The sequence below is a fragment of the Seriola dumerili genome, unplaced genomic scaffold, assembly GCF_002260705.1.
Source record: "Seriola dumerili isolate Sdu_G_001 unplaced genomic scaffold, Sdu_1.0 BDQW01000716.1, whole genome shotgun sequence".
NCBI lineage: Eukaryota > Metazoa > Chordata > Actinopteri > Carangiformes > Carangidae > Seriola > Seriola dumerili.
In genome coordinates this window covers 12,919-38,814 of record NW_019174971.1, presented here as the reverse complement: position 1 = coordinate 38,814, position 25,896 = coordinate 12,919, and the positions used below count along the sequence as shown (strand labels likewise).

At 39.4% G+C, this 25,896-nt stretch overlaps 2 protein-coding genes across 10 annotated transcripts; one reads left to right on the top strand and one right to left on the bottom strand.

Annotated features, from left to right (window-relative positions):
• Positions 1 to 724: 724 nt before the first annotated feature.
• LOC111236686 (ATP-dependent RNA helicase DDX3X-like) lies at positions 725 to 24,293 on the top strand. 9 transcript variants are annotated; one of them, XM_022765505.1, is made up of 21 exons: positions 725 to 1,019; positions 2,739 to 2,790; positions 3,318 to 3,365; positions 3,760 to 3,819; positions 4,384 to 4,587; positions 5,207 to 5,309; positions 5,490 to 5,606; positions 5,958 to 6,057; positions 6,157 to 6,292; positions 6,447 to 6,544; positions 7,762 to 7,860; positions 7,966 to 8,126; positions 8,261 to 8,405; positions 8,627 to 8,771; positions 9,496 to 9,546; positions 10,841 to 11,022; positions 11,194 to 11,311; positions 11,435 to 11,588; positions 11,727 to 11,851; positions 12,421 to 12,487; positions 24,226 to 24,293. In XM_022765505.1, exons 1-21 carry the CDS (start codon positions 975 to 977, stop codon positions 24,230 to 24,232), a joined length of 2,217 nt encoding a protein of 738 aa, XP_022621226.1. In that variant the 5' UTR covers positions 725 to 974; the 3' UTR covers positions 24,233 to 24,293. The 9 variants fall into 9 exon arrangements, with proteins under 9 accessions (XP_022621226.1, XP_022621224.1, XP_022621223.1 ...); XM_022765503.1 differs by lacking the exon at positions 24,226 to 24,293 and adding an exon at positions 20,579 to 21,298 and having other exon boundaries at positions 3,763 to 3,819; XM_022765502.1 differs by lacking the exon at positions 24,226 to 24,293 and adding an exon at positions 20,579 to 21,298.
• Positions 21,400 to 25,815, bottom strand: tgds (TDP-glucose 4,6-dehydratase). The gene is made up of 12 exons (XM_022765513.1): positions 25,610 to 25,815; positions 25,107 to 25,173; positions 24,885 to 24,953; positions 24,648 to 24,738; positions 24,405 to 24,553; positions 24,207 to 24,305; positions 23,953 to 24,012; positions 23,834 to 23,877; positions 23,553 to 23,718; positions 23,393 to 23,448; positions 23,055 to 23,152; positions 21,400 to 22,952 (listed from the first exon to the last, which is right to left on the bottom strand). Exons 1-12 carry the CDS (start codon positions 25,654 to 25,656, stop codon positions 22,858 to 22,860), a joined length of 1,041 nt encoding a protein of 346 aa, XP_022621234.1. The 5' UTR covers positions 25,657 to 25,815; the 3' UTR covers positions 21,400 to 22,857.
• Between the last annotated feature and the right edge of the window lie 81 nt (positions 25,816 to 25,896).

The following is a 25,896-nucleotide window of genomic DNA, read 5'->3' as shown; positions in this document are numbered from 1 at the left end:
AATCAAAGAGTGTATGAATGGCATTTTGAATATAATGTACAATGTAGCGTATTAAAATCAGACTAAGCAGTAAGGGAATACAGTGAAATAGACGTGAGAATATTTATATTTGTACATCAGTTTATAAAAAAGTAACTGAACAAAAACAATATATATAACCAATAACCAATTATATATATGAAAACTAATATCTGCACCGTGCTCGTTTTTCCTGTGCAGCGGCGATATCGCGACAAACTGTGGTTAAAGTCTCGCGGTGTCTGGATTAAAGATGAGTCGGTTAAGTTACCCAATGTTAGACAACGACGGCCCGGAAGTAAGGGAATTGGGTTTCACTGAAAATTAAAGGTTAGAATATTTTTTTAATTTTATAAACAGGGTCTATTACCTGATTATAACTAACCATAACTCTATGTGAAGTGTGTAATATATAGTTAAGACTGTAAGCACCAGCATTTAGTAGATATCCCTTTAAAGTGACTCATCTTTACGAGTTTTGGGCAACAAAACTACCACAGTAAAGTCATATTTTATTAAGGCGAACTAGGTTTTCATTTGATATGACTATAGTAAGATTAATTAAACCATCTACATATCTACCGAAATATCCTCGGGTTTGTTGAATGACTTTTATTTTGGCGTCACCGGATGTATATTTCTGTTTTATTAAGACTCACTTGACTAGTACATAACGGCTTCATCTCAGCTTCAGCTGGAGAGCTAATCGACATCAGCTGAGTTTGCATGAAGTGCCATCCTTGTATTTAAAATACAGGAATTTTTCATAACGTTAAATTACGTTAAATAGCATTTTATGAAGTAACGTATAACAGCTGTGAGCCAATGAAATAACTGTCATCTGTCGTAACCACAGAAACAGGGCAGAGGCAAAGGAGAAATAACATTACATCAAACCCGGCAAACAAAGAGGTCCTTTTTTCAACGACAACATTTTTCCTCCATATTCTATAGTTATGAGTCATGTGGCCGTCGAAAATGCCCACGGTCTAGAGCAGCAGGTAAGCCACGTCACTTAAATTTGTCTTGCAGCGTCAGTTGATGTAAAATGTTATAACGGCAGGGATAAGTGTTAGCTTGCCGGCTAGCTTAAAAACACCGCTAACCAGATGCTATCTTGCTAGCTGGCGTTGGGTGCGTTTCAAATAAGCACAGGCATGACCAAAGTAACTGCGGAGCGGGTAGCGGGCCAAGTGACGTTTGGTTAAACTGCCACCTCAACATTGGGTTATAACTGCGTATGCTACGTCTGGGAGTTATCCAAATGTTTTAAGAAACCTGTAATGTTGGTTGATATACATGATATTTCACTTGTATTGCGGATAAGCTATTAATTGTAACGGAGAGCTTAATAACAAATGACGCCGGAGTGGTTCCGTCGGCTCTCCTGTGTGTACATATGAAACGCACCTTTCAACTATTATCTTCACTGCGTTTGTGTTGCAGCTTGATACAATAATAAAATGGAGGTATGCGGGGACGGAGCTAGCGGGGCTGACACACAAACAATGCGGCGTTTGACAGTGTAGCCCACCGGCTTTTAGATGATACGCAGTGTTGCACAGTTTTCACGCTAATCTTGACTGTGTCCCGCTTAAAAATGGTCATTTTATCTGCGTCACCAGCAACGTAGTTTATCTGTGTCTGACCGACCAGACAGTTGGATGGCAACAGAAAAGTACCTTATGTTCTCAATTGATATTTAGGAAATGTTTAACTGGCAAAATGAATGCGAGAGAGTATGATGCACAACACTGACTCCATTAAAAATGTTAACAATCCTCTGTCTTAGTTAGGATGCCAAAAAAAGCTGCACTGGGATGGTTTATATACAGAAATTAACATTATCGGCCCAGTTCATTAAATGTTGCTACAATGTGGAAGAGCTTCCCATCCCAATGAAAGCATAACATGCAAAGTGGTTTCCTCAACAGCAGTTGGATTGCTAAAAGCTGGATGCAGCTACATAAAATCGTTTGCTTCTCCTCACTTTGCTATCCTTTGTTGTGAAGTATCTCAGACCAGCTGTTTGCTGACAGAACCACAATAGGATTTCTGTGTGTTGAAGACTAGTTCAAACATTTTTCAAACTAGTGTGCAGAGTTGTCTGGTACTGAAATGAAAAAAGCCAGAACCATATGTGTCCTTTTCCTGTGAATCCGAACTGGTCAGATTCTGTTTAGGGCTTGTAAGCAAAGCCTTCACATTGCTTATTATGACAGATAAACAAAAAATAAATTTTTGCTCTAGTTTTCAAGTAGGTAGCAGATTTTGGTGTCATCTGCTGTAGAAAGAGGGTTTTACAGGTAGAAACATGACAGCTCCTACAGCCAAGAGCATGGTTGATATTTTCCATCATCAAAAGCTTTTACAGTGCAGTTTGGTGATCTGTAAGGGCTCAAAGCATTTTATACAGATGACCGTTTTGGCCATGACTCAGTGAGCTCTTGTTTCAACTCACATTAAGTGAGTTTCCACCCATCTGTTTTTATGTTCAGTTTCAATTTGCAGGGGGAAAATCCTGCAGGGAGGCAATGGAAATTTGGAGTAAAAAAAATAATTATTAAAAACCCCAATTTTGGTAAAAATGAAAAGAGATGTTGCTGCAGTTCAGTAAAATAAAAGTGTCTAAATAGATGAATAAGGGTAGACAGTTTGCTCTGCTGAAAATGAGTGTATATGTGGTCTGTTTCTTTGACTGTTTGTCTCTGTTTCTCCAGCTTGCTGTCCTAGACTTGAGTGCAGCAGACGGACAAGGTGGAGGCACTAACAGTAAGCAGCCAAAATCTTTTGTTGGAGGTGTTAGAACTTTTCATTTTCTCTGACTAATTAATGTGCACAGACACTCACAAAACTGGACATTTTATCTCCACATATAATAAACAATGGTAACAAGAGTGGTGCTATCATAAAGACAGCAAACAAGGACATGCTCCATAGAAAATAAATTGGGAAGGACCGGAAAGTGTAGGGGAATACAAAACTTTTAAAAATAAAAACTGTTCTATTGACTTATTTCAATTAAATTAAATTAAAATGCATCTTTGAGGCCGGACTAGATAATGAATTTTTGCAGCAGGGTTGAGGCCCTATGAAAATGCATGTTTACAGTGCATCTAAAATTTCCCGCTCTGCTCTTTCATTTCGAAGTTCCTCAACCTGCAGTTGCCACAGTCAATCAGAATTAGGGTGGTTTTGGTGGCTTTGTGTCTTTATTTAGATTTTATATTATTATACATTCAGATTCTGAGACCTCTAAGGAAGGAAACTCAGTTTACTGATGTTGTCTCTGTCTACAGGGCGATACATTCCTCCACATTTACGGAACAAAGACGCTTCCAAAAATGGTGAGTGGGGTCAAGTTAAAGTTGTCCTGTGGAGTTTTGCTTTAAACAATAAAAAAGCAAAGTTATATTTACTTTTAGTGATATTCACCAAAATTCATTGTGTGAATCCTTGTATTTTTTCCTCATTAAATATTTGCAAAGCCAATTTTGTGAATATTTTAAATAGCACACTCTTTAATTAGCTTCCAGGTGTCTTCTTTCCCGTCTCTGTTGGCGCCGTGCTTTGCACGTCTCTACCATAGTGTGAAACTGGTGGCAGGATGTGAGCAAAACATGGCTCATTGTCAAAACATTGCTCTATAATGCCACTTGTGGTCAAAAACTCCATAAGGCACCTTTATTAACTAGCTGTTACTGATAAAAACCACAACTGAAACACTTTGTTCCCATCCAGCAGGAAATGCCTTTGCTGCTGGTCGACAAGGTGTCTACACCATGGCGCCTCCAGCCAACTGTAAGTTCATCATTTAGCTGTGTGCTGTTGTTGTGGTGGCAAATGAGCTGCAACAGCCAAGGCATAGTTAAAAAAAAACTGAAAACTCCTATTTTCTAAGCACAGGCAGAGTTCACCAAAGACCCTCAAATTTAAAAAAAAAAAAAAAAAAGTTTGCAAGTCATAACACCTACAGTAAACAGTAATCCCAATACATTTGTTTGTTGAGATGAAAACTTTACAAAATTCCCTCTAAAAACCTAGCAGTTAAATATTTGTTCACTGTGTGTAAACATAGCCTGTCTACAGCCTACTTTTAAATGTTAGTGTCATTTTGTAACTTTGCAGTAAAAGCAATATTTAAAGATTTAATTCAGAAGATTCAAAGATTGTTAATTGTTTTCTTACTACATATGATTCCATAATGTTCACAGTGAAAGGGATAATAGGTAATGTGTGATCTTGCTCAATCTGCTATTGGTAAGCAATAAGAATTGAACGTTAATCAGCAGTGATGAGTAATAATCTTGCAGATGTGCTGTTTTGTGATTCTTGGATCATTCAGTGTCCTTTCTCCCTCTGCAGATGGTTGGGATGGGGGGCGCAACAACTTTGTTAATGGCTACCATGACAACCGGATGACGGGCAACTCATTTAACCGGGGCCCACCTCGTATGGAGCGGGGCAGAGGTGGCGTCGGAGGAGGTGGTTACCGTGGCAACAGGGGAGGATCCTTCAATCCCATTAACCCAGCGCAACCAATGGGATTTGGTGGCTACGAAAATAAAGGTATTTAGCATCACTGCATTCAACTTAAATCTGCTTTGCAACTTGTCTTGTGTTTAAGGAAAAAACCTGCTCCTAGAATGATAAATTCATATTTGAATACTTTGAATTTTAGTGCACATGATCTTTTTATTTCCACAGGAAAATATGGAAAAAATAAAGCAGAAATAATATGGAGAATGAATGAGTTCTAGTTTAAATGAAAGCAATCTATAATCTGTAATGGGAATTATAGCAGTTAAGTAAAAAAAAAAAAATTTTTAGATTTGCAGCTACAACTAGCCCTTATTGACATAAGGCATCAGGTAGAGCAGCAGGACAGTCCTTAGTGAACATGCAGAAATGTATAATGTATATCCAAAACTAGAACCAAAGGAGGATTAAATGCCACTGATGATGCTGTGCAGAGCTGTTCTAGTAATGGTGAATAGGAGCCTTTGTGGATATAAAAGTCAAAAATCAAAATCACGCATCAAACTATTTCACAGTAAACATCACCCACAATTCTGTCCAAGCACCAGCTGTATTCCTGTTCACTCTCTGCTGAAGACTGTTGTTATATTTTGTCATATTACTGAATGTGTGAAACTGTCTTGTACTTTTGTGTCCATTCTCCTGTCAGACGCCAGCGGCTGGAACACGAACAAGGATGCCTACAGCAGTTTTGGAAACAATCGAGGGAAGTCTGCATTCTTCAATGACAGAGGCAATGCGAACAGAGGGAGGTAAGAGACACAGAGACAGACTGAATAACTTCTGTCAAAATATTTCTTTGTTTTCAGGTAAAGGTGCCATAGAAATTCCCATGTTTAATATAAAAGCAATATGTTCACCTCTTGCGGCGCATAGAATTTGGAAAACATCACATCAGCATCTCGTTTCATCATCGTCTTTGTGTTCGTCAGGTTCGAGCATGGTGGATTTGGTGGTGGAGGAGGAGGAGGAAACAGCCGCTGGGTGGAAGAGTCCAGAGATGACGGAGACTGGTCCAAACCAACACCACGTAACGAACGCCTTGAACAGTGAGTCCGTGCTTTTGCTGGTCATGACGGGTGTAGTCCAGATAGGGAAATTTAATAAACTTTGCAGGAAGATTAGGGAATATCAAGGAAATGGGTCACTGATTAGGAATAACATCAAATGAACAAACACAACATATGAAAGTCATTGTTTTTTATATCATCACCAGCACCAGCATCTTGGTATTTCAGTTGGTCATTGAAATTGAAAAGATCTTTTGATGAGAATCCTCCGAGAAATGATAGCAGTTATCAGCTTTATACTGGATGTACACTAATTATTGCAAATCATTAAACTGCTTAAAATTCTTTGGATTAACCTGTATTTACTCTCCTTTTGTTGATTCTCTGTAGTGAGTTGTTCTCTGGCAGTAACACTGGGATTAATTTTGAGAAATACGATGACATTCCTGTTGAAGCCACAGGACAGAACTGCCCTCACCACATTGAGAGTGTAAGCTACCAGAAATTTAACAATGTTAAATATCAGCTGCATGATTACTTGTCACTGCTGTTTTTGTAAATGTTGTGTTTGTGTGTGTGTGCTGTGTAGTTCCAAGATGTGGACATGGGTGAGATTGTCATGGGTAACATAGCTCTGAGTCGCTACACCAGACCAACGCCTGTCCAGAAATATGCCATTCCTATTGTCAAGTCAAAGAGAGACCTCATGGCCTGCGCACAGACAGGTAGAACATACACACATACATACAGTCCATCACCTCTCCAGGAATAAAACACAGTAATATACTGATTTTAGACTCTTGAGAATGATGCTATGAAAGCATGACTCTGCTGAAAGCATGTGGAGGTAGACAGACAAGGATGACTTTGTGCCTGCAGGTTCTGGGAAGACTGCGGCATTCCTGCTGCCGATTCTCAGCCAAATCTACACTGATGGACCAGGAGAAGCTCTTAATGCAGTTAAATCCTCTGGACAGGTGAGCAAAAACTCTAAGCCCCTGAATCCAGGCACTTTATTTCCTCAAGGTTCCTAAATAGACTAAAGCGCATGGATCAGTTTCTAAGCCGAAAGCCTCCTTATTGACCTACAATGAGTTATTGTTAGAAAGTATAAACTTTTTAGAATAGATCATTTTGTTACACTGTATTCACCGGTCAAACAAAAACATTACATTAAGTTCAGACTTAATGTAAGTTTTATTATACCATTAAAGGAAAGCTGTGATTCAGGGTATAATGACTTAAATCATCAGTTAAATGTACTAAATAGGGTTTTCCTTAGGTAACTGGAGGGCTCAGACACTGAGAATATGCATTTTCACATCGTTTTGGACCATTATCATTACAGTATTTATAAAAAAACAACACAGGTTGTTGTTTCTCACAGTACACTCAGACATTGGCAAGAAGAAAAGCAAAATAAATAAGCTCACTGATGAAGTGAGTGCTATGTCTTGAAGTAATCCTTCACATTTTTGTGAGTGATCGCACTGTAACAAAGTAACATTGGTAAAATAAGACTTATAGTAAATGGATTTAAGCTGCAATTTTCTCCTCCTCCCCATAACCATCCGACAATGTAACAGTTTTGGCCGCTTACCAAAATGTTTGTTCAGTTGGACATCTGTAGACAGCTCACTTTCCCCATGGCCACCAGTCAGCTGACTGAGTTACCGTAGCGAGTCCATTCCTCTCTCACTCTCATCTCTCGCTTAGTTTATTTTCTCTGACATCAACATTTTTCAGAGTTCAGTCTTTTTGAGTTCATCATCTATGACAACTGTAATTCTTGCTGTTTGACAGATTTTCTCCCTGGCGTTTTCTGCAGTAAAGATGTCAGGTGATGCTAAGAACTTGTTTTCACATGTCATGAATTTATTTCCTCTGTGGCAGCGTAACACATTACACCAGCCTTCAGAGACTCTTGCAGGTTAAACTGGACTAATGAAACATTTTTAAGGCCGATTAACTCTGAAAGACTCACTAGAGAGGGACTCAAACACTCACTAGCCTAGCAACATCAATAGGGCTAAAAATCACCCATAATGCACCATTCTGTAAAAGACCGTAGACCAGGTACTCTCCTTTCAAAAAGAAGCAAAAAAAGCTCATATTTATGTTTGACATGGTGTCCATTCTGTGAATTCTTGATTTCACTGAGCTAATGTTTTGTGGTTTTGTCACTGTATTTCAGGAGAATGGGAAGTATGGGCGTCGTAAGCAGTACCCCATCTCTCTGGTACTGGCTCCAACCAGAGAGCTGGCATTGCAAATATACGATGAAGCCAGGAAGGTATATACAAGCATGCACACACATTAATTTGAACACCCCCAGCCCAAAAAATTACTGGAAAACATTTACTCATGTATTTCTTCATCCTTTTTGTTTTATTTGTAGTTTTCCTACCGGTCCAGAGTGCGTCCCTGTGTTGTGTATGGAGGAGCAGATATTGGCCAGCAGATCAGAGATCTGGAGAGAGGCTGCCACCTGCTGGTGGCCACACCGGGAAGACTGGTAGACATGATGGAGAGGGGCAAGATTGGACTGGACTACTGCAAGTAAGAGATGGACAGGAGGAGGGAGTGATGGATAAAATTGTGGAGTTTTTCTTTCATGGACTGATTCAGAGAGTTTTACCCTTATTTTAAATGCTACAACCTTTTCCTCTTCCTCTGTGTCTTCTTCACTTCAGCTACCTGGTCCTGGATGAGGCAGATCGTATGTTGGACATGGGCTTTGAACCGCAGATAAGACGCATCGTCGAACAAGACACCATGCCGCATAAAGGCATCCGACAAACCATGATGTTCAGTGCTACCTTTCCTAAAGAGATCCAGGTGTGTTTGTGACCTCTGATTTAGTTCCTTAGATTAGAACCTCTGGTTCCATAGTTCCTTTCCATAGTTTTTGGTTGAAAGGTACTCTTAGTAAAAGTAAAACAAGTAAAGCAAAAGAAGACATATGTCAGGACCAGTGGCATCTGAATTGGAAACAGTGCTTCAGTGTAGTAGTAGCAGTTTAGTAGTCCAGTGCTGAAAATCGTCTGCTCCTCCTGCAGATTCTGGCCAGGGATTTCCTGGAGGAGTACATTTTCCTGGCAGTGGGCAGGGTGGGTTCCACCTCAGAGAACATCACTCAGAAAGTGGTGTGGGTGGAAGAGAGCGATAAGAGGTCTTTCCTCCTGGACCTGCTTAGTGCTACAGGTGAGACAGTCACACAGCAATAACTCATAACCTTCAGAGGTGCATCTGTGTCGAGCTGCAAACACACATATACACACAGTGCAGTTTTATTTCCCCTGTCCTTTCGTCATTGTCATATTGTCGTCCTCACATCTCAGCCAGTACATTACTATGTGTCTCATGTTTACCTCAGTGTATCGCCCATCAACACCTTGTCTGTCAACCATTTTGAAACATTTGGAAAAGCCCAGAACATTCACATAGTTATGTTTAGTTTTCCCTTTAATGAAAATAGACATACATTTAGACCAGGTAGATCAATAGGCGTTTAAAAATCCTAAACATGCTGCCCAGTTAAAGTCTATCCACATTTTCTGTCTTTCTGGGGATTAGCAGGAGGCCTTGAGCAAGAAACATCCAGCAAGGTTTATAGATGACATTTCATCCAATTATTTTTTTTTTGGCCTGAGGAAGGCAATGGTGAGAATGTTCCATAAGAAGAAATGTTATTCATACCCTGAAGGATTCAACAAATATTTTCTCTTCCTTCAGTTTACAGTAAAAACCCATTTAAAGTCACATTTGTGGTTTAGAAAACAAGCGTTTTTCTTATAGTAGTGAAACAGATTTTGTGAACTGAGGCGAACCCTTGGTCCATCAGGAACATTAAACATACAGAGTTGGTTTTCTACTGGTGACTGAGTGCAGTTTACATGTTGGTGGTTTGGTGTGGTTTTATCCCAAGTCATCCCCAGCGAGGTACAGGACAATACTGGAGACAACATAGAGAAACCTGGTAAGATCCTCAATCAAGAAACCTGTATTTGTCATTCCATATTTTTAAATAATTTTGCTTGCCTTTAATATTCTTCTCTGTGGTGGAGAATCCTGTGTTTAGTCTGTTATTTTTTGGTTCTGTGTACCATTTCATGAGTCAGGTTTGCTCAGCTTAAACCAAACATGCTTGTTGTGTTTTCAAGAGTTTTTTTGGCCTCTCTATGTACTGTATGTTGCTGTGGTGTCTTCATGTCAGACCCAAATCCTTGATGGAGAGAGTCTGGTTATGCTGTAGTCTCACCAGCTAACACGTGGATATAAATGTGGATAAATATGGGCTAATGGCCTTCACTTCATAATCAGGTGTCATAATGTTATTGGAGCAGGAGCATTGAGAAAGAACTTTGACCATACTCTTTCCATCAGTGGCTCTAGTCACAGTGCTGCCGATGCTGTTAGCTATTTATTCTTGTCATTATTTTTATTTATGTTTTTAGTCACGCTGCACCCCCTGCTGCCTGCTGCACTATTCTGTTTGTAGAAAAACATTATTGTAATGTGATATGAACTATTAACTACTTAAGGTGCATGTTATTAAGATTTATGTATCACATCACAGACTGAAGCTGCATTAGCAGTAGACATATAACCTGCCAGTAGGGCTGAAGAGTATGCGTAGAAACTGATATTAGATAAATTGAAGGATTCACATTTCTAGATTGTCATTATGATTCAGTTTTGTACTTAAAGCTCATTCTTTATTAAAAAATAAATAAATGAATGAGATACAGGAAGTTGGTGAATTTCCAGTTAAGTTTTTAAATTTTTTTCTAGATATTATCATGTTCCCTGACAATAACACAAGCTCAAGCTCCCAGAAAATATTCTCACTTCTGTGTCAAGAACTTCAGATTGTGTCACATCGAATTGTATCAAAATGCTTAGCCACAAAGCTACTTGCAAGCTGACGTCAATATTTTGAGTATAGAGTTTGATTGCTTGTTCCTTCAGGTGTGGTTCTTTTACCGATACCCAGCACTTGACATTGTTATTCATGGTGAAATGGGAATGCAAATTAAGCTTCTCCAAAAACGATTCCTGATTATTTTTCTTTTCTACTACTGCAGATTAAAAGAAAAAGAAAAAATTAAAACCCACTTAGCCTCACTCATAAAATGTAATGACTACAGCTTTGCCGTCTTCAAAATCTGATGTTTGAACACAGAAGAACCAAAGAAGAATCATGCGCCGACCATGACTATCCTCTCACCTTCAATGATTAACCTCAATTGTCTCTTCTCTCGGTTGACCAGGTAAGGACTCGTTGACTCTGGTTTTTGTGGAGACCAAGAAAGGTGCTGATGCCTTGGAGGACTTCCTGTACCGGGAGGGCTACGCATGCACCAGTATCCATGGCGACCGCTCCCAGAGAGACCGAGAGGAGGCCCTGAACCAGTTCAGATCAGGAAAATGCCCCATTCTGGTGGCCACAGCGGTCAGTAAAAGTAAAATTCTGGTACAAACACTGATCATAAAATCATTTAGATATCCTCATGAAAATGGGTAAACTTACTATAATGCATACTGTTTGTTACACACGCATAATATCAGCACAAAATATTGATTGAATATTGATATTGTTTCTGCTCATGTATTGTGTGCTCAGGTAGCGGCTCGGGGTCTAGACATCTCCAATGTGAAACATGTTATTAACTTTGACCTGCCCAGCGACATAGAGGAGTATGTCCACCGTATTGGACGTACAGGACGAGTCGGAAACCTGGGTAAGACTATAACTAATGTCAGTGGAAGTACCCATGATATATATTACATGATTAAAACAAGTATATACCTCACAAAAAGCTGCAATTTACTTCTATGGTTACTTAATACTTTTTTACCTGTAGGACTTGCCACATCGTTCTTCAATGATAAGAACGGGAACATCACTAAAGACCTGCTGGACATCCTAGTAGAGGCCAAACAGGAAGTGCCCTCATGGCTTGAGAGCCTGGCCTATGAACACCAGCATAAGAGCAGCAACAGAGGACGCTCTAAGAGGTAAACATATATCTCCTTAATTTTGTAAATGTGTTGTTGTCTGTCAATATGAATTCCATTTAAGGGAATTTCTTGTCTAAATGTAATGAAGTTAAGTGTGTTTACAAATACAAATGATGTATTTGATTTCACAACCAGGTTCTCTGGAGGCTTTGGAGCACGTGATTATCGCCAGACCGCTGCTGGAGCCAACACTGGAGGGTTTGGAGGACGAGGAGGTCGCAACCAGGCAGGACATGGAGGAACCCGTGGCTTCGGAGGAGGTGAGGATTTAGTAGATATAACTAGTTTTTTCAATGATTTCATACCATATATATCATCATTCTTCTTGTGGCAAGAATTTTTCTAGAACTGCTTAAGAAAATGTGACTAATAAATCTCCAAATCCAAATATTATTTTCAAGCTTATTATAAACTCAAATGCATTTCATCAAAGAACATTACTCTTTGATGCCCTCAGTGGAGAACTAATTGATACAGAAAATCAGCATTATAATCGAGATATTTCGTATGCTATATACCACAGTGTCCTCTGATTAATTACTCTAGATTTCTAACTTGGTCACCACTGCGGCTTGAGAAGGTTGGATGGTTATCAGAGACATTTAGAGAGAATCAAGGTCTTAAGTTGTTGACATTTTTAACAACCTTAGTTAATTTCTAGACTAAGTACCATAGCTCCAGATCACAGGATAGTTTATTTAGCTTTAATATTTTTACATACCAACTCTGTACTGGGAAAGATTATTTCTGGTACTTGTGGACTGACTTGTGACTGATACACCCTTATTTTGTTAACTTTGAGTTTTCTCCTCTGTGTCTTCCCTCTCAGGTGGTTTTGGTAACTTCTACACCAGTGATGGCTACGGAGGCAACTACTCACACTCTCAAGTTGACTGGTGGGGCAACTAGATTCCTCCTTCCTCCATCCCCCTTCACTCATCCCTCTTTCTTCTTCTCACTCATCCTCCTTCCTTTCCCCACACTGTTGTCTGAACTCCATCTGTCTCCACCCCTCCACTAACCCCAAGAATCCACGTGCATGTTATTAAACTATTTATACTTGTTTATATAGCCCTCCTTCCATCCCTATGCGCTAAGATCTTTTAATTCCTCTTTAGATTTTTCTGGTCCTTTCCATCTCCACCTTCATCTTTACCGTTCTCTATCCTTTCTTTTTTGATTTATTAGTTCCTGATAAATCTCACCTTTTAAAATAGGCCACTTCAATTTTAGTTGGTTATTTTTTTTTAACACTAGACACAGATTTCCTTCCAGCTAGCAACAGCCTTTGGTTTCAGTGAGGACTTTTTAAACTAGTTGCCCTGTGTGACATGTCTGAAGAAAAATAACCAACTGAATTGAAAGTTCTACATGTTCTTTTAACCCCCCCAAGATAGATGCACATGAAATATTTACAGTATGTGGAGGACCAGGGGATACCCATTTTTCCCTTTTAGATTTAAGTTTTGGTTTCATTGTGTTTTTGTCTGTATTCACCCAAAGCCAGCCAGGCTTCCTGTGTACCTTCACACGTCATCTTTGTATGTAACGCATGGCCATGTTGTAAATCATAGGCCGAAAATTTTTCTAAAATATAGCGCAGAGATAGGCAAGACGTCAGATCTGAGCAAAATATGTCTGCATATAAATTCAAAATGGGAGCTGGCTGAGGTCTCCTTCACTTACATGACAGATTCTTAAAAGGGGCCACAGAAACAGCAAAATGTTTTTTTATTTTTTCACCTTTTGAAAACATATTGAAGTATTGATTTACCGAAGTCTGAGAAAGATGTCCCACAGAGACAGAAGAGACACAGGGCTGGGACGTTGCACATTAGCAATGATGCCAGCAAACAGAGTCTTAGGACTTGTGGTTGTTAATATTACAACTACAATCAGCATCTTTGTTTGGAACAAAACATAATGGAGGATCATTTGTTTCTGTACTGTGCCTTTCAGAATTTGAACTTTTCTTATTTTCATTGTTTTTATTGCCATAATACGTAACTGGCTATAAGTATTGGCCAACTGTGACTAAAAAATGTGTATTTAATGTCATGTATGGGTTCAAACATGTTCTTCTTTATTTCTATTTGGAAGGAAACAAACTAGGCTTGAACTAAATCAAACCTTGGCAAAAAAAACTTAAAACAAAAACTGTGATGAGGAACCTCAACTCTGTTCCTTATCTGTCTATTGGAGTTCAAATTCATCAGAAGGTCTCTGATGAGCCGATTCCCAACAGCATAATACCACTGTGACCATATTGCTAGATTTTTTTAAATGCACCCTCATCCAAGCTAAAATGGGTTAAATACATTACATTTCTTATTAAAAAAAATGAAGTTGTATTAATACCAAAAACAGACCTTGTTGCTTTAAAAGGCTGTAAACAGAAATAATAGTAGTGGTTTTATGCTTTTGGGAAACCGAGTCCTGCTCATTGACCTGTATGTCACATCTATAGCTCTGGTTTGAGCTTGAGTTTGGGTTTCTCAAAACCATGTTGTCACTAATTGTTGGGTCACTTGATGCCAGAAGCAGAGCCACTGAATTTGGTATAGCCCAGCAGCAGCAGCAGCAGCAGCAGCTATGTTATGTTGCTACTTCCTCTCAAACTATTCAGATATGTGGTATGTTCCTCATAACTTACTGTAGTGAGAGGTCAAAATCTGATGCCACTTTCAAGTTATATTAGATTCACAGTAATTGTTAAAATGGTTCACTCTATTTCGATACATCAGATTTGCATTTTCCCAGCAGTTTAAGTCTTTGGTATCTCCCTGTGAGAGTCATGAATGACTGGAATGTTGTTTCCATACATACAAGAATAGTAATATCTAACAATGCAATTATAAAAATATTGACAAAAGTTGTGTCTCTTGCACTGACCACATCCTACAGTGATGGCAAAGCAATGCTACAACATTTTTGGGGCTACATGGCTGCTGCTGAAACAACGGTTACCAAATTTTACCAGTGGCTGTCGCTGTGGATGTTCAGCTAACTCTTAGTGCCACCATGCTCTTGGGAAACTGGCTCTGCTTCCACTACAAACATTGAAACCCTTGTTTGCCAAAAGCTTCTTTCAAGGGGATACACAACCAAAAGGCTATAAGAGTTCAAAATTTTCTTGCTCACTCTATCCTGGAGAGTTACATGAAGAGTCTTCTCTAAAATAAGTCATTCCAGTTTATTCGTTAGGTCTTAAAGATCTGTTGAGGTCAGGTGTTAAAGTAAAGAATTTGATAAGCTTGCCTAACCCATTTCACAGCAGGGACAGCTGGGGCTTCTGGAGGATATAATGCAACACCTCTATAGCACATTTTAGCCATGCCCTGTCTTACTGTCCTATGAGCAAATGTGAACAGGCACAATTCCAACCAAGTCTACTTAGCTCCTGCTTAAGATTGCAGGTCCTTCCATCCCTACTCTTATCGTCATTTCCTTCTCCTCTCTTCTCTTGTAATGATGTCCACTTCTCCAGTGCCATGTTTCAAAGATATCAACTGACAAAAAAAGCACAGAAATCGCTTAACAATTGCAGCAACATGCACCAGTGGCATATCATGTGCTCCACAACACCTGCATACATTTCTTCTATGTAAGCTGCACACCAGCAGCATCTTGGCATAAGTCATTTCTGACTGATACTGTTCTCTTATTTACAAGCATCAAAGTGCACCAGCTCATTCTGGTTACAGCACTTTGACTGCTACTTCCACCTGTATGTCTGCGTGCTTGTCAATTGACGCGACACAGTTGGTGTTTGCTGCATTTATGCTAGCATTGTCCCATTTTAGCGCTGCTGGGAAAGTTAAAAAGATGCCAAGCTTAGCGTAGCACAGCAAGATATAGGACAGATAAAGTGTGCTAGAGGACAAGTGGCATAATAAAACAGAAAATATTTGGTTACAAGATTGCAAGAATTTTCTTGACGTAATCAACATCCAATACCTGGTTAGCCCTACTTTGCTCTGCCGTGGAACCAGGCTACAAGAGGCAGTTGACCTGCACCCTGGATTTCCATGTTTCATCCCTGTTTGAACGTGAGAAACTCCACTGTTCATTTGGACAGTTCAGTGGTAGAAGTCCAATCCCCCACTGTGTCAATCAACAGCAGAATAAGCCAAAAAGTAGCTTTGTTGCTGCCTGGTGGGGAAAATTGTTAATTTTCATCAGGGTCTTAATTTGTTTTGTTTACATTTATAACTTTGGTGAAATGAAAACCTAGCTTAACTGTAAATAGTTCATATCTTTAAAACAGAAAGAGAAGAATCTCCACAGAAAAAGAATGTGAATTAAAAGTGAAACAACACTTGATGTGTAGAAGATTACGTTTGATCACTCGACATTGGACCATGCAGTCAGGTCAGCTCAGTGGGCAATTTGGAGATAAAATTTACAGAAAATACATGTGTTTACACATTAAAAAAAAAAAAAAACCAATAGGCAGAATTAATTTATCAATTGACACTCACAAGGCGGAGTCCCTCAAATTGCCCACTGGCTTTGACAAATGACAAGGCTGGACCAAGACAACAAAACATATGCAAGTGTTGTTGTTTTTTGGTCAAGGAGTTAAAAATGCCAAGCAAATATAAACAATTATACAGCAGGCTTTAGTTAAGTTGAAACTCTCTTTTCTGTCTTCTATGATTTTTAGACAAATTTTTAATCAGAAGTCACGTTTGTGTCAATCTGTTTCCCTCGAGTACAGGTGACTGGGAGGTTCAGGAAACTAGTTGGCTTTAACACTATTTTTAAAAAGTTTAGGGCTGAGTGATGCTGGAGGACTGAGGAATCAAGCAGACAGCAGGTCAAGGACAAAATTGACAAACTAGATTTAAGCTTCTATGTGTCTTGGTGCAAAGACACCAGTCCCTTGTGTCAGAATTAGTGGTGGGAGAAATTAGTTCCGTGATATCTCTTACTACATGTTCAAGGATAGGTAAACGTTAGGAAAAAACATGAAGCTACCAGTAGAGGGCAGACACAGCACACTCCACCATGTCAAACTTCCAAATTAGTTTGCGTTTTCTTTCGGCTACTGTTTAGGTGTGGTTCAACTGTCAGATTATTGTAGCACAACACATTATGTTCTCACAATGGTTCAGCTAATACAGGCTAAACTACGATGAGCACTGGTTAAATTAAATTGTTGACCAGAACTGTGTTTGAGGTGTCCCAATAAATTATTTTAGCACCAAACTCATGATATGAGTATCAACTATAGTTTTTCCTGCAGCATTGGTGGACCGTCTCCATCTTAGATTTCTTACAAAAACTGTTGAGTATGAAGGAATAAGCAGCAGGAAGATAGAAATCAGTAACATGACAATATGTTGCAAATAATGTTGCAAATGACAATCAATTTTGAGGGATTTGCTTAGTTTAAAACTCACTTTACACATCAATAGAACTCTTTTAAGTTTTAAGTTGCACTTTTTTTTTAATAGTCTTGGGGACACCTTGAAATGTAGAACCTTTTTTTAACCAGCTGACTTGTGGACAGTTACTTGATAACTGGCCAATTCTAAACATGCACATCTGACTTCTAGCCTCCATGTTGGAGGAGGCTGAAGCTCATTACCTTCCAGGTAAAGATACACACTCCTTACTGTTGCATTACCCAATAGCGTCCTGAAATCCCCATATTGTTGATGCTTTGGAGCTGTTTGGAGTTGGGACGTTTGGGTGCTGGTACCAAACCAGGGTCTACCTTTAAATACTGACTGAATAACACAAATTTAACGCTTGACTGAATTGTCCTCTGACACTGTCACATATTCCCTGCGTGAGAAGGGATGTTGTCAGCATTTGTTACTTGAATCCATGGCTGTTGCCAACCACAAACGTAGTATGCAGCTAGTATAGTCTCTTGTGTTTAATAAAAATGCTAAGTATGTTAAAATACCTTTCGGAAGAATATACAGCGTCAGAGACAAAACACTTGAATGAATCTGGTTCAGTGTGTAGACATTGCTGTGCCTTCTAACAGCCACTAGGGGGCAGATAGCATAACCATGTAAAAATGAAGGAATGACTGAGCATTTTACGTGTAGTGACGCAGATGCTAGGAACAGTTGTTTTGATACAAGATCTGAGTATATTGTTGAATGCTGGTAGTGTAGATAGTAATTTTTAATTTTTGAGTTATACAGCAGGGAGTCATGGAAGGTCAAACTTCAGTTTACCTCACTTTTCATCTTGTTTATAGAGCAATCTTGTCAAGTAGTAGTGTTCATAGTATGCACATAAATATGCAATGTATTTAGGTCTTTTTCTAGGGAAGACAGATTATATCTATCAGCTGTAATTACTTTTGAACTGTGTTGGAGCAACACTTAACTACCACTGTGCCCCAAACCCCCACCCCTCCTCATCAAAATGCCCGCTTCCCAGGGCACTGAACTTCTACAGTAAGTGCAATAGAGATCAGTTATTTGTGGCTTGCTTTCACTTTGCTGTCACCAAGATTCATGAGTTTTGTTAGGGCTGTTTTCTGTCTGTGCTCCGTTTGGATTAAAGCACAAACTGGCACAAGTGAAATCAGCTCAAATTCTGACGTGCGCTGTGCCTTGAATTGACTGAATCAATGATTCACTAAAGACTGAAACGTGGCAGTTAGGGCTGGGTATTTTTCAATATAGATGTAAAATCCAAACAAAAGTAAATGCATGATGTAGGCGTGGGTATGAAGTCATCACAGTCATCAGTCCCCAGAATGGCAGACACACAAGTGTTGAACAGAGCAGGGTGCAATCACACTGAAAAACACAATTAAAACGTTGCTTCAAACATTGTGTCGACATTTAACTGCCATTGTGTAACGCTGGCACAAACAGATTTATTAACGTTTCAGGCAGATGTACTTACTGATTGATTGAAGGCTAAAAAAATTTAAATTCTAAATGTAGTTGCCATTTCTTGTCATTGTTACATGTTTGATTAAATTCTCCATGTTGACTTCCTTTTGTCAAATGGACCCCTGTCAGGACTGTTGAGCAGTAGGGCTCTGTGGACGGGAATATAGGTCAGTCAGTTGATCTACCACTTTGGTCCAGGATGAATCCTAATGACCCCTGTAGCATTTGTTTGGACCATCAGTTGTACTAATTAGAAGTACAACATGCTCAGTTTTATTTCCTGTGAAAGAAATCCAGCACTTTAGTTTCAGGTTTTTGAATATTTTCAAAACCTTTTGATGCCTTAAATTCTAGGGTGATACCCAGCCCTAATGGAGCAGGTAGTGAAGTTGGTTACACTGTATACAGCGTTACCATGGCAACAGATACACTGACAGTGTCACCATGGCAAAGGATTCCGCGTCACTACGGAAACTACCTTACCAGCAGGATTATTTTGATCGTCAGTGAACATTTAATGGTGCTATGCTCCCATTGCTGCGGCCTGCAGGCCCCTCTGTTGTAGAAAGACTTCAAACCCCAAGTTTTACAGGAAATACTTCAGTTACTTTGTTTAACCTTCAGCTAAAGTCTTCTGTAGCACATTTCCTTCAAAACCTCCGAGAGGTATGTGTGAGTGAGTGAGAGTGACTGAGGTGTAACACAGCAAGTGTCAAAAAGAGAGGTTTGTCCACAGTGTTGTGTGTGTGTGCGTGCGTGTGTGTGTGAGTGTGAGAGAGATGTTTGGACAGGTTCTTCCAGATATGAAACAGTTTTTCTTTTTTAGTTTGTTAGTTTTTTTTTCTTTTTGTTAGTTTTTGTTTTGGGACCAGGTGGAGATCTAGTTAACAGCAAACCGTAGGATTCAGCTGTTTGCACACAGAGTTCTCGAGTCTACTTTCGCTGCTAGTTTGTGTAATTTATCAAGCATTTTTGAGAAATATTTATTTTTATAAGCCTAATACAAAAGTTGATATTTTACAAAGTGACTTGACCAAAAGACAGTAAACAAAAACACTGGCACTTGAATGTTGAATGTCATTGGTATGAGTGAAAATTTCTATTTTTCTGGGGTAGTGTGAGCTTTTTAATGTTAAAGATGCAACGTGTAGGGATTTCTCTTTGGATATGTCACTGTTACAAGCTTTGATAATAACAAATGTAAAAAGGTTTTAAAAATCCAAACCCAAAAATAACAATACTGTCACTGGTGCCAAAATGCTTAAAATCCCAAAACACCAGTTCTCTGCTAAAGGCCAGTACAAGGGCACTCACACCATGTGCACATCTTTTTTCTGCCCTTTTTCTGAAAACAAAGTGCAGTAGCACATTCCCCTACAGGATGAAGTGCAACAACTACCAGTATGTATAATTTTGTTTTGCGATATCCACATAACTGTAGTATCTGGAAATTCAGTTTAGAAACCATTTGTAGATAAAATAACCAGTTGCGTTTGTCTGTTCTTGGCTAATACAATTAGCGGTTGTTTTTGTTTTCGATGCAAACCTCTCAAAAATCTGTCAGTGAACACATCCGCTGGCCATAACTGGGCTCTACTGTCATCTCCAACAACACGAGAAGATGTGCACGTGGTGTCAGTTGTTTTACAGTTAAAGTGACTGTGACATATGAAGAGAAACATCCTACACGGGTTACCTTTAAAGTCACATTGGACTCAGTATCAGATCCATAAACCTGTTTGTGCGACAGGTTCCATTGCCAATAATGAAAATCAACCATAAACAGCCATTTTTAATTGGCAAACAAAATTTGAGACAATACCACCATGTATGCCAAGGTTTGGATAAAAAAAATAAATAAAAAAATAACAAAATGTTACGATCAAAGACCATTTTGTAAAAAAAACAAACAAACATGCAGTACAAAAAACAAGTGTCCAGATTCTCTCCAAGTCAATTGTTGTTTTTGTTTTTTTCTTTTCATTTGAGTCTTTACACTTTTCCTTCCCGTTGATACCCTTGTTGTGAATGTCTGGCAAGTGGCGACCTTTAAAGTCTTCATAACACAGAATTAACTGTGGTTCTATTGCTATGTTGTTGTGATTTGCATATTTTCAGGCGTCAGTGTGTTAATGCTGTCACGGGGGAGCTTCTGGCCAATCAGAAATGAGGATCCATCCTGCTGTCTTTTACGTTAGTGACATGCTTTTTTTTCTCTTTTTTTTTTAATTGCAACTTGCAGCTGATCCATGGCTCTTCATCTGTCTTGCATGACAAGAATAATGTCATTAATTCCACTTTGCACAAACACTCAGTTATACTGGGACAAATCCATTTGTCCAATGACTGGAGCCTCAGTGGACCAGAAAGCAATGGAGCCAAAGTAAATCCACGATCATTGACAGATCGAACACATGGCACACAGGCAAATAATCACATTTTACAGCCTCTTGTGTGCAATAACACAAAGTTTTGTGACAATAAGTTCATGGCTCTTCTGTAGTTGTTGTCAAATGGCACTCTGGGATGCAACGTACACAAAAAAACACTTCACGGCTTCATTTCACTTTCAATGTGATTAACTTTAGAAGGTGATCTATTGAGGAATGATTGCTGTTTAGAGAGAGATCTGAATTGAAATGGAGCCCAGTGTCGTCACCATTACTGACTGGCCAGATCCCCTTAATGTGGACACACAGCAGCACTGGCCTGGTAGTTAGTATTTGCTTTATGTATTAGTTTAGCAGTTGTGCACGAAGAGGAGCACTGCACGAAGAAAAAAAACTGTGCATATATTCTGATTTTACCACAAATAAAGGTTTGGATTTGCAAATGTAACTGGTGTTTTGATCTGTTTCTTCTTCTTCTGTGTATGTGTGTCTTGTGCGAAGGATTGTTTGAGTGCCAGATAACTTAAAGATATTAAATATTGACTTTATTTGTTGTTAAATACATTCTACAGCATCATGATTAAAAACATTTAGAATGTGTGCAGTGTAAAAACACACCTGACTGAGATGACTGGACTTTGAATTAGCTTCTGTTCCCTTCTCAACCTTTTATTATATGGCTGCTGTTAAAACTAAAACATTTCAAACTAGTCAAAATACCATGAAAGGTTCACATCTTAAATTTGAAATGTGAAGTACAGCTGCTAAAACTTGCTACATATGCTGGATGTTAGAAGGAGCTGGCAAAAACAGGGGTTTCCTTCTTCCTAATCTTGTCTGTCAGTACATTAACATGCATGTAAGTAAGTAACCAGGTTTCAGTCGTCTTTTTGCGGAAACTGGATTTGTGAAATGTCACGAAGAGGAGAAACCTGCTTGATTTCTCCAGGAGAAATTTCTCTGCCACATACACATGTAACCAGGTTTTTCATTGGCTTGCAAGACGGAGCCTCCAGCATTTGACTATTTGAATAATTCAGGCACATTTGCGCTTAAGGAAAAGCAGTGCTTTCACTACAGAGTCTGTCCACCTCTGAAAACAGAAGGAAGCTGCATATTGCACCACTACAACTGTTAAAATAATCAGTATTGGGGGCGAAATCACATTCTAGGCAGATTTACAGTCAACGGGTTATTAAAGTGCATGTTAACACACGACCTTACCCTACTTACTGTGCATGTAAATGTAATGCCTGCGTCTTAACCTGTTCTGAGAGGCACCACTAAAATATTTGGTCGTTAGATTGACAAACTGCCTGCTGACTTTGAATGGTGCGCAAAAAGCCTGCAATCATACCCTGTGGAAATACATGAATGTACATGCTCCAAAAACTCATTCAAAAATGTCAAAATAAATTCAGGGTCTGACACAAGTGTGATGCTGCAGTTTGTCACATGGCAGCGAGGGATGAAGCTGTCTTTGATTTGTGCCTGTTTGGTTTTTCACAACTGTCACTGCAGCCCAGTTTGACCCTTTTCTGTCAGTGTTACCCCTCAGGGAAGTAAATAAAAACAGACTAGCATCCCGAATGCTGCCGCCTTTACAAGAGAGAGATTTAACATTGTTTCATGGAGCTTCCACATACTTCCACAGAGTATGTTTAAACATTTAAAGATTGTACATCAAAATTGAACAAGCCCAAGTTGAGCAAAATAAGACCACTTGTCAACATCAGCTGAATCAGTAATTAACATGAAGATAAAGTGCATTCATTTGAATGTTTGATTTGGTTGAAGGGAGGCGCTGCCTTCCTGTTGGCAGGCACTTCAGGGCCCGCTGGTCCAACGATCATTCAGAGACAGTTGAGAAGAATGAAGTAGCAGTGTTCTGTAGTTGTTCCTTGAGCTGTAAATCAGCCATAATAGCATCTGTGCTGCATAAATATCATCTGAAATTTGTTCAGTCGGCATCCTGTCAGTCGAGACGCAGGGCACAGCAAAGGCCACTTATTTGCTGGGAGATTTTTCAAGCTTGCTTCTGATTTGTCCTTGGTCCTCGCTTGTGTCTGACCAGAAGTCTGGGTTGTCTTGGTACCATTTGACTGTAAGACGCATAAAACACAGGAATTAATAGCACACATATATCGCATATATAGAGATTTTATTTCTAGAGACCTGTGGTGTGTGTGTCTGTATTAGTATACCAGTCTGTCTGATGCCTTCAGCCCAGGACACCTCAGCTCTCCAGCCCAGCTGCTGCAGCTTCTCACAGTTGATGGGGTAGCGCAGGTCGACCCGTGGCCTGTAGAGCATCAGTACATTCAGATGTGTCTCTTGGTGATATGTGAAGACATAAGCTTTGATTTTTCTATGAAATATTTGCACACTGATGTGTCAGTCATCGTGTTAATAGCTGTAATAATAGAATTTGTCCAAGGGGGCAAGGGTGTGGCTATTTCCTGGAAGCATTACCTACCACTGCCTGGTAAATACTGAACTCGGAAAACATTCATACATTCATTTTTTGACTTTCTTGACTTACCTGTCAGGCACAAACTCGAGCCAGTCATTCACCTCAGAGTCTGGCACATTCTTGACCTAAAGAAAAAAAACACACTCTGTTTTAATAAGTGATAATTTTCTGAAAATTTGCTACCTCTTGCAAGAATGTTTTAAATTAGAAAAACACTTCCTAAACCCACCATCCTAATAAGCTCCTTGGCCAGCTGCATGATGGGAATCTCACAGCTCGTCCCCACATTGTATATTTCGCCCACAATCCCTTTCTCCAGAATCAGCAGGAAGGCACTGATGGCATCACTGACAAACAAGAAATGGCGGGATTTAGGGAGGGTTCCCTGGATGGTGCTGCGGTAAAGAGGAGAAAGAGAAACTTGATTTACTCTACTTTGTTTTTCTCTAAATATAAAAACAAATACTGAAGCTGATTTATAACTACAAGGTTTCTCAGTAAAAACTTTACCATTTCTTGTTCATTTGCAAGAGGGAGAGAAACCTCGGAATGACCTGAAAGATCAAGATGACAATTTATTAATTGAGAGAAACTAAAATTAGCAGCAGTTGTTAGTCAGGATATTATACCTTCTCCGTGTACTGCCTGGGCCCGTAGATGTTGTTGCTCCTGGTAATAACGATTGGGAACTGGTAACAGATAGAGAGCAGAATTTAACACGCAAAGAAGCACAAAAATGTTTTTTAAGGCCTATAATTTATATAATTTAATACATCAATGTCATTTACAAACTAAATCCCTGCCTGTGTGTGTGTGTGTGTGTGTGTGTGTGTGTGTGTGTGTGTGTGTGTGTGTGTGTGTGTGTGTGTGTGTGTGTGTGTACCTTATATTTATCCCAGTAGGATCTGACCAGGTACTCTGCAGCTGCTTTAGTGGCAGAATACGGGTTGGAGGGCCTCACTGGACTGCTCTCCTCAAACACCTACAGAGAATGAAACGCCCGCTATCCAAGTCAATAAATGACCCATAAACCCAAACTCTGCATATCCACCCAACAATCTATCAAAGAGTCTCCACTGACCTCATCCAGACTGGCTCCGTACACTTCATCAGTGCTGACGTAGATGAAGCGCCGCGGCTGGTGTCGGGCCTGATGGGCAGCTCCCAGTAAAACTCTGGTTCCATCGATGTTAACCTGCTGGAAACTGGACGGAGATTCAAACGACGACTCTGAGGGAACAAACAACACAGTGAGTGGCAATTAAAAACAGTAACATCAGGCCGGTGTACAAGCCTAACCTGTGTGTGAACAACTGCTGCTCACCGACGTGTGTTTTGGCTGCTAAGTGGAAGATCACATCGATGTTTTCTGTGTTGAAGATGTGGTTCACCAACCGTGAGTTACACACATCTCCCTGTTGAAGAAAGCAGTAGATTCAAATGGTTGTACCACTAATTCATTCAAATCATAATAGTACAAACGTCACTGTCTACTTGTGGAAACCAGCTGCTCTCAGATTTTACCATTAGTTGTACAACATTATTATACAGCAGCTCTCACCCTGATAAAGGTGTAGTTTGCTCTGTCTTCAATGCTCTCCAGACTCCTGGGGCTGCAGCAGTAATCCAACTGGAAAAGATCAGACACTGAGAAACACACTCACAGCCTCACACATGAGTATTTAATCCGTTATGGGAGAGTTATTCAACACTGAAACACATATGTCTATAGATCCTTCCATCCATCTGTGGACACACACACACAGAGACAGTGAAGACTTACGTTATCCAGGTTAATAATTCTCCAGTCAGGGTGCCTGTTGACCAGTGAACACACGAGATGGGAACCACTGGGAGAGAGAGAGATGCAGTATATATATGTCAGAACATCTCAAAGAGTCATGTGTGCTCTGACTCACTGTCCTCTGTGTCTTTCCTGTGGTTCAGTTTTGAGGTATTTGTACCGTACTATTTTATTTTCTCCTACTTTATAATACAGATACTTTGCTCTTTGAAATAAAATTTAAAAAAACATGATAATTACCATAATTATTAAGATCAAAACCTGCATACTTATTATGTTATTACAAACACCTACCTATAATAAACATGTTAAATACACTAAATGTAAAATACGTAGAATAAGCTGCTTATGTGTTAATGCAGCAGTGATAAAAGTCTAATATAATATATTCATGAGAGAGGTCAGGTATTGTTGCTTTAAGAAGCTACAATTAACATTAAGTTAATTGTTTGTAATGAATCGGAAGTGATGTCTGAACTCACATGAATCCAGAGCCTCCAGTCACCAGAACAGTGCTGTTAAAGTCCATCCTCTGCTCTAGCTAATGTCACTTCACATTACTGTCCTCCGCAGACATAATCACAACATCGTCACTGTTTTATATTCAGTCGTGGAGCCTCTATATTCTACTATTATTTTACTATTTTACTCTATGCTACTTCTCTATTTTCCTCTATGAAGCGGATTCGTTGTGTAATGTGCAACAGTAGCGGGCTGTTTTACGGCAGTGTTGACACGTTGAAAAAGGGTGGGGCATTTAATGCAAGAC

What these genes read in the sequence shown, in the direction of transcription:
- tgds (XM_022765513.1), bottom strand. Translation starts at nt 25,656, where the DNA reads ATGGACTTTAACAGCACTGTTCTGGTGACTGGAGGCTCTGGATTCAT. An exon ending in CAAACTACACCTTTATCAGG is followed by an intron (nt 24,739 to 24,884) that starts GTGAGAGCTGCT and finishes TTTCTTCAACAG; the next exon opens with GGAGATGTGTGTAACTCACG. An exon ending in TTGCAAATGAACAAGAAATG is followed by an intron (nt 23,719 to 23,833) that starts GTAAAGTTTTTA and finishes TCTTTACCGCAG; the next exon opens with CACCATCCAGGGAACCCTCC.
- LOC111236686 (XM_022765502.1), top strand. Translation starts at nt 975, where the DNA reads ATGAGTCATGTGGCCGTCGAAAATGCCCACGGTCTAGAGCAGCAG. An exon ending in TGGTGGCTACGAAAATAAAG is followed by an intron (nt 4,588 to 5,206) that starts GTATTTAGCATC and finishes TTCTCCTGTCAG; the next exon opens with ACGCCAGCGGCTGGAACACG. An exon ending in AGGACGAGTCGGAAACCTGG is followed by an intron (nt 11,312 to 11,434) that starts GTAAGACTATAA and finishes TTTTACCTGTAG; the next exon opens with GACTTGCCACATCGTTCTTC.